The sequence below is a fragment of the Pteropus medius genome, unplaced genomic scaffold (genome assembly GCF_902729225.1).
Source record: "Pteropus medius unplaced genomic scaffold, Ma_sr-lr_union100, whole genome shotgun sequence".
In the NCBI taxonomy this organism is placed as follows: Eukaryota; Metazoa; Chordata; class Mammalia; order Chiroptera; family Pteropodidae; genus Pteropus; species Pteropus medius.
In genome coordinates this window covers 9,506,047-9,516,666 of record NW_024356249.1, presented here as the reverse complement: position 1 = coordinate 9,516,666, position 10,620 = coordinate 9,506,047, and the positions used below count along the sequence as shown (strand labels likewise).

General features: G+C 42.5%; 1 protein-coding gene across 3 annotated transcripts in view; it reads right to left on the bottom strand.

Moving 5' to 3' along the window:
• Positions 1-294: 294 nt before the first annotated feature.
• Positions 295-10,620, bottom strand: part of UBE2H (ubiquitin conjugating enzyme E2 H) — a 90,603-nt gene continuing 80,277 nt past the window's right edge. For all 3 annotated transcript variants that reach the window (XM_039860866.1, XM_039860865.1, XM_039860867.1), the window contains 2 exons: positions 8,757-8,885; positions 295-4,476 (listed from right to left, as the gene is read on the bottom strand). In XM_039860866.1, coding sequence (XP_039716800.1) covers positions 4,352-4,476; positions 8,757-8,885 — 254 coding nt within the window. In that variant the 3' untranslated portion in view covers positions 295-4,351. The remainder of the gene's footprint in view (positions 4,477-8,756; positions 8,886-10,620) is intronic.

Sequence of the window (10,620 nt, the reverse complement as noted above, 5' to 3'; positions counted from 1 at the left end):
GGCCCTGGTGAAGCTTCACAGCCGGTCCTGTTTACAGCCAGCCAGCAGTCACCTGCCACTCTGGGTACAGGGACAGGACGCTGTAGGCAAGGCCTCTTGGTTATTACTGCCTACACGTGACACTCCCCAAACTTACCCAGTTGTCTGCCTTCTAAGAGCTTCTTGGTAGAAAAGAAAAAAAAAAGTCTGCTACTCAGAGAAGCCAGGTGAACAGGGAGGACGTTTTAAAAAAAAAAAAACAGGCTAAGTAATCACGGAGGCTATCGGCTTATTCATCAAGGTCCAGCCATTTGCCAAGGTATATACACATTTTATTTAAAAAAGTTTACAGTTTTCATTATACACAACTATTAAGAGGTTATAGTCAGAGGAGGCATTTGTCCTGTTGACAGAAGTGCCCACTAGATCATCACAATGCAAGGAAAAAGGTGGAAGGGAGATAGGGCGAGGAAAAAATAAGTGATAAAAAGCTTAGATTTCAATGAAGGGCTGGTAAGTCCCTTTTATCTCTTCAAGTATCACACAATATGTACCAAATACAATCAGTAAATAATGGCCATTTCTTCCCAAGCCCACAGCCAAGACAAGTATTTGCTGAATTAAGAGTCCTGGCCCTTCTTCAGGTGAGTGAAGAACCCGCACACCTGAGGGCTGTTAACTCCTTCTTCCCCAAGGGGCCTCCACTCCAGCCCATCCCTAATGGGACCGCCAAGGTGTTCAGTGGCCACAGAAAATATGAACATGGATTCAGAAGTCCAGATACGCAGGTCTTTGCGCCCAATCAGAAATGATTTGATTTCTGTCAACAAGGCTGTGAACCCAGTCAGAAAGTGATGAAATAAAATTCTTGCTAACTTCTGTTAATGACTTTCACTCTTCTAATTGAGTCCCTAGAACAGAGAAGGGTTGCACGCCATTTAAAATCAAACCCTAGTTCCCAGAAACTCGGTGTCTAGAACCTGACCCATGGAGGCTGGTGGGGGATGTCTTTCATGATTCGCAGCCATCCCAATAGGAGGCGAGTGTCCAGCCAAGGCCAACTCGGGCTTCAGGGAGCCTTTTGAGAGAAAAAAATTCCTTCGAGGGGAGACACTCTCCAGGAGCTTAGATCAGCCACTTGGCAATTAGAACAGCTTTTGAAGTGGAAGAATAATGTTAGGTACATGGCAACTTCTGATAATTCTCACTAGTATAAAATGCTGGTTGAAACTGCACTGAGATTGAAGACTAAAAAGAGCAAAAATGCCAGCGTCGAGGCTGGTACCGCCTACTGCAGCCCACCAGGCGCGGTGCTGGGGCTGCCGCAGCCACCTTGCTTGTCAGCGTTTGGCGAGAGTGCGAGCTCAGTCGTTTGAACAAGGGCGAAGAATGGCCTGCGCTGGTCAACTACCAGTAGAATTTCAAAACCTATGGGTACTAAAAGGAAGGAAAGAAAACTGCCAGAAGCAATTCCAACTTACCACCACCACCTTTTAAAAGCAGTAACGTTCAGCCTTTCCAAGGGGCTCCAGATGCTTTTCTGAGCGTCGTGATGGGACAATCTGGAAAAGCTTTTGGCATTGTTGACACCCCTGCCTCAGCCTTACTCTGCCATCAGTTAGGGGCCCAGAGGCCCCAGATTCACAGCCAGGCCTTCTTCCAGCTCCCTCTGTACCTGTAAGTATGGTCTCCTACACCTACCTCTCCCAGGTACAGGGAAGGGACAAAAGTTAGCACAGGAAGGGATTCTGTTCAACTGATCAAAAGTCGATTTCACAGTGGAGAGGAGAAGACCCACACAAAGCCAAAAACATGCACGGAACCAAGGTTAGTGCCCAGATGAGATAGGCTTGCACAGAATGAAAGTACAGCGTCATTTGGGTAGCAATTCCAGAAGCTTCCAGTGCTAAAAGAGAAGCCTAAGTACACCTTCACCACACAGACCTGGATGGAAACACACAGCAACCACACACGGATCTGCTCCTTAACCCCTGCCCCCCCTCCCCCACCCAAATCTTTATTTGGGAATTCGCACATTTCTGCTATTGGCGCTCTCGGTAGCAGGCAAGCTGATGTCTTTGTCAGAGAAACATAGATGCGGTCAGGGAACAGAGCTGTGGCACTGCTCACATACCTTCCCTCAACTTGGTTATACTAGTTTTTTGGACAAGATTTAAAGCAATTATTATCTAGACATTATTTTTCGAAAGGTATTTAGAACACTATTGTTTATACAATATTGAAAAAATACAATTTTTTATTGTTTGAACTCAAATCACCACCCAGCACTTTAAGCCTACCCTAAGTCGCACCTACAGTAACGGCTATAGCACAGCAAACTGCCAAGTCCGCAGGTAAGCACGTCAGACAGTGCCAGAGAGCCCCTCCCCCCCGAAGCAACGAGAAGACAACGTGCTAGATAAGAGTTAAAGTACACCATGACATGTTAAATAGTTAATACTACCCTTCCAACAAGCCACAAATGCTAGATAGATAACTCAGTACGGTTAACTAACCACAGCCCTACGTAACTGCACTTTTTTTTTTTTTTTAAAGAAAACCCTTTGCTTCATGCCCGTAATTAACATAAAATAAGTAAATTCTTTATCTTTTTTATTTAGGAAAATAATCATGCCAAAAGCAAGTTGTACTTTATATAGATTTTCAAAGAAAAGATTGATTGTGCTTTTTGAATAAAAAAAAAAAGATAGGATATCTTCCAACCTCACTGACTCAAATCTTGTGGAATATAGCACTTCTAAACTAAAAACACACATCAGAAAGAAAAATTAAAATTATCCCAGTGGGACATTCAAAAACGGTCTGTAGAAGGTTTTAGGATTGGCTGATTCTGTTCCTGCCCTATTGGTTGCGGCACAGAAAGAACACAGAGGTGCTGCCTGGAGTTCTCCAGATGCAGCGGGCAACACTCGGACTGGAAGGAAACTCTGCCAGCAACCTGGACGTATGGTTAGCCGAATAAACATTTGATTAGCAGGCATTTTAAACTGATTTCCTCCTACCACACACAGGAGAGATTTTCTTCCTTCAAAACCTATTTTACTACGACATCATATTTCTGAATCCTTTCCTCCTATTCACTCATCCTCTGAAAAAAGCTGTTTGTTTTCCCACGTAGAGTCACTTTGGGTACAAGAATCTTTATTTGTTCCAATTATTACTCATTGAAATTTAGAATGTGTGTTGGGTCTAAAATACCCATTTCCCACTCCCACAAGCAGATGATGCCCAGGCTGCTGCCAAGAGCAGCAGCAGAAGGAAAACAAAACCAAAACGTGAATGAGAGTACCCAGAAGTCACAGCCACCAGACGGGTCTTCTTCCCGAGTCTAACAGTCCACCGAGCGGCTGTCCAGTGAGGAGGCCATCTCTTGGTAGGTGAAGATTAAACGTGCAACCTGTCTAAGCACAATTCACACGCACACACACCAAAATAACCCCCAAAACAAAAGTAACCCACGGCAACCCTCAAAGGTAAAGCTTAGTCCAGGGTGGCAGTCTCGACGTGGCCAACGGCAGGACGAGGCTGCGCCTCTGCGAGTGCTGGATGAGCAGAAACATCTTCCCGGGCACTTCTCTCTTCCTGTCCTGTCCTCTCAAAAAGGGTCTGGATCACAAGCTCTACCCCCACGAGAAAGAATCAGGTGCAGAAAGCGCTCCCCAGAGGTTCTCCAAGCAAACGCTCGTGGCTGCAGGGCCGGGTAGCGAGAAGGGCAGGAACCTACATATAAAAATGTACTTAAAATCCGAGTCAAAAAATGGTTTCAAGTTTCAATACTCCAATTAGCTCCCTGTTTTATACTGTTACTCCACAGAAATGGGGCCACCTAGGATTCACAGGAAGGAGCAGCTCTGGTTCTGACGTGGCTGGCTCTAAATGCTCCCACAGCAGGCTTTTTCCTCCCCAATTTTTCCTTTCCATTTCAAAAAAAGCACTATTCTATCTTCACATCCAAGAGCTGGTTGGTTTGGTTTGTTTCTTTGGAACCATCGATAAAAGAAGCAACTTTTTCCTGTTATTTTTACTCGTGTCTATCTATCAGAGCGGCTATTTCTTTTGACAGTTCAGTAGCACACAGGCTGACTTGGCCAAATGGACTTATGAATGCATGCATTCGGACCGCATATTGCTACCAAAATGGAATGTGGGAATATGCTATGCACCTCAGGTTGAGAAATGACCAAGAAATCAAGATCTAAAGGGTGATATATAATATATATATATCAATGCTATTATTCATAAAAACCTTGTTTAGTAATAAAAAAAATTGCTTTGTTTAAATATGAATATTATAGTCTGCTTCTCATGGTTAGGAAATAATAGTCTTTCTGAAAAGCAGGTGCTTTTTCTACTACAACTCCATATCCTGGGCCTCATCTTCCGAAAAGTCAGACATAGAACTCTCCGACGAGCTGTCACCGGTGCCCTCTTCCTGCTCTTTCAGTGCCTCCTCCGTTGCGTATTTCTGGATGTACTCTGCACAGGGGGGTGGGGTGGGGATAAAGAAAATGCAGAGGCAGTGAGCAGGAAGGCATGTGCTTCAGCAACCCCAAAGCTGACAGGCCCCAGGGAGGCTCAAACTTTCCTTACGTGCCAGGGGGTAACAAAGATGACAGCTGTGGCCGTGAAAGCTAAGGGGAAAGTCCCATAGGAAGACTGGAGTTTATGCATTTTGCCCCCTTATTAAGAGAGGCAAAGCAGAACACGCAATCTGCAGGGGAATAAATACACTGCATCAGCACCCTAGAACTCCCTTGGGCCATCACCTCCCAGATAGATGAACACCTACCAGGTGGAGGAGTACAAGGCAGCCAGCCACCCCGCCTCAGCTGCAAAGCATAGGAAGGCCAGCTGACACCCAGGATGATGACTGGTGTTAAACGGCCTCCAGTCCTCCAGCTAGGGCACCTTCTCTTTCCTTGTTGGTTTACCAATATGGCTGCCCTCCTCCAAAACATGCTTTTTACGTTCTAAGTTCATAAAATTACTCAACTCCCAGATAGCACTTGACTAGTTATAAGTCCACAGTAATCTATAAGGGAATCCCCCATCACTTTTAGATTTGTAGTTATATAAATATAATCGGCCCAAATCTATTATTTTAGGAATAGATTTTAGTCTAAACAGATCCTGCCTATCAGGTTTTTGAAGCAGCTGGTATAAAGTCTCTCAATCTGCTCAGGAATGAGATGCTATCTGGAGACACAGCTAGCCTGACTGACTTAACCATGTATTATTTACCTCAAGATTTATGCCGCTACAGCCTAGGCTGAATCTGCTGGCTGAAAAAAATTTTAAGAACTGCTGAAAAAAACTAAATTTGCTCCTAAAATCTCTAAGTGAACACTGTTCTCAAGTAAATAGCCTATACATAATATAGAGAGACAAGACATTTAGAATCTTATTCATAATGCCAGTAGAAGAAAAACACCCTTATTTCCCTAAGCTTTGTTTTTCTTCCCTCGGAATTATAGGGACTAAATGAAGAGGAAAGGAAGGTAAATGGCCAAACAGGCCTGCCAAGTTTGAATAACTTAGTGCAGGGACCCTAGCTAAGAATATTTTTTACATTTTTAAAGGTGTTTTTTAAAAAAAAAAAAGAAAAAAGAAAAAAAAAAAAGTAGGTGACAGAGACCATATGTAGTCAAACATGGCACTTCACAAGAAAAGTTTGCAGAATTCTTAGAGTTTTAACGAATTCACAATAAAATTTTATGCTGAGATGGGATTTTAAAAAAGCCCCTGACTCGGTAAGAACTGATTTTAGTTTACCTTTTAGAGGGAAGCGTTTATGAAAGCCTTAGAAATTTTACTTTTACTCTCTAATGGGCTGGGTACTTTGTTTCTTCCTTCGTAGAAAGAAGTTGTTGCACTCTGACATTGTTCTTTGACACTAATTTGATATCATCAGCCTTAAGTATACTCAAGGAAATAAATATGTATTAAGGTTCACTAGGATAAGGCCTTTCAGGAGAAATGAAAAGCGTGGTCACTAATGAGCAGAAGAAACATGAAGAGAAACGGCAGTGAGCTGCTAAGTGCCATCAGAGGGAAATGTGTAGGAAGGGACTCCAGCCCCTTGAGAGCCCAGGAGTCACATCTGCGCTGACCCTTGAAGGAGTTCTGTCAGCTGCCACATAGTAGATGCCATTCCAGGGGAAAGGCACAGATAGCACCGCCAAAAGCAAAGAGGGAGAAAGGAGTGGCTGGGATGTTAAAACACAACATTAAGAAAAAACTATGTTTGTTTTCTTTCTTTAAAAAAAATCCTGACGCCAAGTAAGGCAAAATGTACAGGTTTCGCTCTAGTTAGATGATGGGTACATGGTCAAGTTACTCTGTTTTTCAGTAGGGTTGAAATTTTCCCTAACTAAGGAAGTGAACATAGCTGGGTATCTGAAACTCATCTAAGTTGATCGTCACACATTAGAGGAGTAAAGGCAAAGATGTCACACCATGCAGTAGCAGAGGGCCTGGAATGGCAGGCTAAGACGCCACTCAGAGAAGGTTTTCGAGCAGGGAAATGACATATCTTCAGACAGCTCTATGATGTCTCGTCCTACAGGCTGTTCAATATTTACAAGATAAAACAGCATCGACTCAATATGAATGCCAATGTTCATGGTAAAAAAAAAGGCCATACGTTGACCTGTGACATTAGACATGGAAATGCCCAGTGGGCAGCTTGGGAGAGAGGTCACCCCCAGACACACGTTTTTGGAAATCATCCACCTGGAGAGGATTACCTAAAGCTGTAAAGGGTGAAGAGGCTTCCCAAGGGGTCGAGGAGGAGGCAGGGGGCTGAAGGACTGAATGGGTAAAGACAGTATCACATTTAGGAATGGAATGAGGAAAGTTTTCAGAAAGGTAAGAGGTAAAATACCAAAGCTGCAGAGAGGTCCAGGAAGACGGGTCTTGAGAAGGGTCCAAAAGGTTAGGAAGAAATGAGATCACAGATTGAATAGAGGAGATGGAAACAAACTAGACCTTAGGAGTTTAAGGCAAGGAAGCAAGAAGTTTGAAAAGTAAAGAAAAAAAATAGCAAGACTCCTAAAGGAGTCCATGGGAGCAGATAAAGTCTTCTAAAATGGGGATCCCTCTGATAGTTTGAGGATAGAGGAGGAATCAGAAGGAAGGGGATAAATGGGAGAATAAGGTCACATGGTCGGGGGACTGGGTTTGAGAAACAAGACACAAGACAGGACATCTCTTATTTCTCTGAAGAGGGAACAAAGATGAGGGGACACACACACACACACACACACACAAATGTACAGCTAGAAGATGGGGTGTGTTTAGGTCTGACAGCCATGATTTTCTCAGACTGCTAAGACAAAATGATTGCCAACATTAACATTTCAGAAAGCTAGAGCTAGCCGTTCCGAGATAAAAATGTAGGTTGGGTTCCTTTTGTAATTGGTACTGTAGCAGATATGTTCTAAAACAGGAATAGTGTTAAATTGCTGAGGCATAATGAATGTAAGAACTATAGGAATATGCTCTGCACCGAGATATCTGTGGGCTGCAGACACTGTTAAGTGATTCCTTTGTCAAATTTTTAATACAGTCTCATAACAGAATTTTATCTGGTTGAAACTGACTGCCTTTTTCTTGAAATACACATTTGCTTGGCTATGTAGATATTCTGCTGCATAAATTAGATATTAATTTGCAAAGCACCTGAGACCTCAGAAAATTAATTAGAGTAGCTTCATTTCTACTTTATCTCAACGAAAGTACCGAATAATACTCTAGAGAGACGGAAGAATGAGAAACAAAGAAAAGGAAAACCATGCTCAACCAGCAGCCCAAATGCTCCGTCTGTCTCACGCCTGCACAGGTAAGAGTGAAGACCTATATAATTTCGAGCTCTCATAAATTATGTCTATTGCCATCTCTGGCGAATGTATCCGAGGGGCCACATACTTTGCAGAAGTTGATGTTCTGAACTGCTGTGCAGATGGGCAAGTCATGCTAGAAACTGGGTAGCTATCAACGCCTTCCACTTGTTAGGAAGAACAGGCCTGTTTCCATGGACTTCGAATTCTTTTCCTTTTTGGTGGGACTTTATGAATTTAGACTTTTCACTATGAAAGTTCTCAAGCATACAGAGATAACGAGGACAACGTGATGAACACTGGGTAAAGCTGTGTGAAGCTTTCAATGTTCTTTTGCAACTACATATTCCTTTTTATGAAATCCATGCCCCATTAGCATGTAAACTGTTTAACAACGGCCCTGGGGCCAGGTATTTGCAGTAGGGGAGGAATGTGCCCAGACGTAAACTTCCCAAAGTAAAAGCAAATCAGCTGGGAAAAGAAGCCAGCTGGGTTTTTAAAAATTCAATAGGTAAAATGATATAATTTTTTAAAAAAAGTCTAATGATGAATTTGGCAATTATTTCCCAACTTCCAAAGTTAATTGCTTTCCTTAAGGGCCACGATGATAAACAAATGTGAGATTATATGTTTCAATTAATACTTTATTCTCAAGCCCAATTTTCTAATTTTACAAGACAAAGGAAGGCAAATGAAGGCAAAGGTTCTTGGGGCAGGCGTCCAGAGGGATTTGTGGAAGGGTTACATCTAAATACTACCCAAGAGTGAGCCTCCCACTTCCTCGTCTTTCCTTTGGCTCCTTCTCATGCCTTTCCTTCCTCCTTGCTGGTACCTCCAGCCTTGCGAAGGTTGTCTCCGACCCTCAGAACCACATAGGCTAGTTCTTCTGTCTCCAGGTTAAACTATCTGCCTCCTTACCTTTAATTTTCTGCTTGTATTCTTCTGGTCGGTGGAGGTACATGGCTGCAGCGTCACCATTGAGAGGATCTATTGGGTTGGGATAGGCCAACAACTGGGGCAGGAAGGACTCAAATATATTGGTAAGATCTGAAAAAACAAAGAGAAATACATCATGCACAGAACAAGCCAGTTCACCTAAAATTCACTTGATCAGTAGTCAAAACTGCTTACCTTCCTAGATATTTAACCACACGGAAGTTTTTCCATAAAAGTGTAGTACTCCATTACATGTGACTTACATTACATATTCCTTTCAATACCAATTTAAAAACATTTTAAAATTTAATTTTAATTTGAAGTACCAGATAAAGGTATACCTGGTACTCACTGTGAAAGGCAACTGTCCCAATTCTAATTCACTTTATTTTCTAAATTGAGAAATACTACATTGCTTAATAATTAAAACTTGTGCCCCCACACCCTGCAGCCCTCCACGTTCTTAAAAAATGAGCAGTCTCTTAACATCGCCCTTTTCTACAGCTTTGAAAATCCCAACTCTGAAGTTTTCAAGTGCCAGTTCTTAAAAGCACTGAATAGGATTTTATAGGCCTTGACATTTAATTCAATTCTCGTAACTTCTAATGGAGGTAAATATTACTAGTTTTTCAATTATTCTGGGTAATGAGGGTAGAAACTTATATGGACTACTCAAAATCATAAATAAGACAGATAAGTACCAAGTCACTACATTTATTAATAATCGCTATCATAAATATTTATCGATTCCCTTCTTGCCAGATGACATCTATATACAGTTAAAACCTTGCAGCCCGCCACCCAGTTTCATCAAGCAGGCCCTGCAAACCAGTAAAATAAACCACATGTCCCCATCAGAGACACCACAGCTTCCATCCTATTTGCTCCTCAGCAGGCAGTGACTGTGGAACCTCAGCGCTCCCACTTCTCTGCCCTAAGTCTAATTACTCCGTAAGTTACAAGAAACATTTGTGTTTCTGGAGGAACGCTGATATATGTAGCATAAAAACGACTTTTACTCTGCTCTTTATATATGTAATTTTAGAATAAGCGTATTAGCGACATCATTTTAGAGTAGCGGTTGCACAGCCAGGGGTGATTTTGCTCCCCAGAGGACATCTGGCAATATCTGAAAAAATTTTTGCTTGTCATGACGGGGTGGGTTAGGGAGGCAGGTGGTACTACTGGCATCTAGTGGGTAGAGGTCAGGGATGCTGCTAAACATCCTGCAGTGAACAAACAGGACAGCCCTTCAAAACAATAATTACATGGACCATAATGTCCACAGTGATGAGGCTGAGAAACGTTGGTCTGATAAAAGGGGTTGGGGCAAACTTTTCATAAAGGGAGAGTGAATACTTCAGGCTCATGGGCCACATTCGGTCACTGCCATGGCTACTCAACCCTCAGCTCTGCTGCTGTAGCAGAAAAGCAGCCACAGATAGCAGGTAAACAAATGGTGCCGCTCTGTTTCGATATAACTTTATATACAAACACGGGCAGCCAAAGTTTGCTAATGTCTGCTATAGAAAACTCTAGAAATAGGTGGCTCTTCCTTGTCACCGTAAGGTTAAGGAACTGAGCAGTCAGAGAGCAAGCGAGAGCAGCACTATTCAACAGAACTTTCTGCTATAACGAAAATGTTCTGCACCTTCACTGTCCAACACGGAGCTACTGAACATGTGAAAAATAACTGGTGTGACTATGAGGAACTGAATCTTTCACTTTATTTAATTCTCATTAATTATGTTTAAATAACTATATGTGGCTAGTAGATCCTGTACTGGAGAGCTGAGGTCTAGAATGTGATGTAATGGAGAGTCCCATGACAGCTGGCACGGTCCTA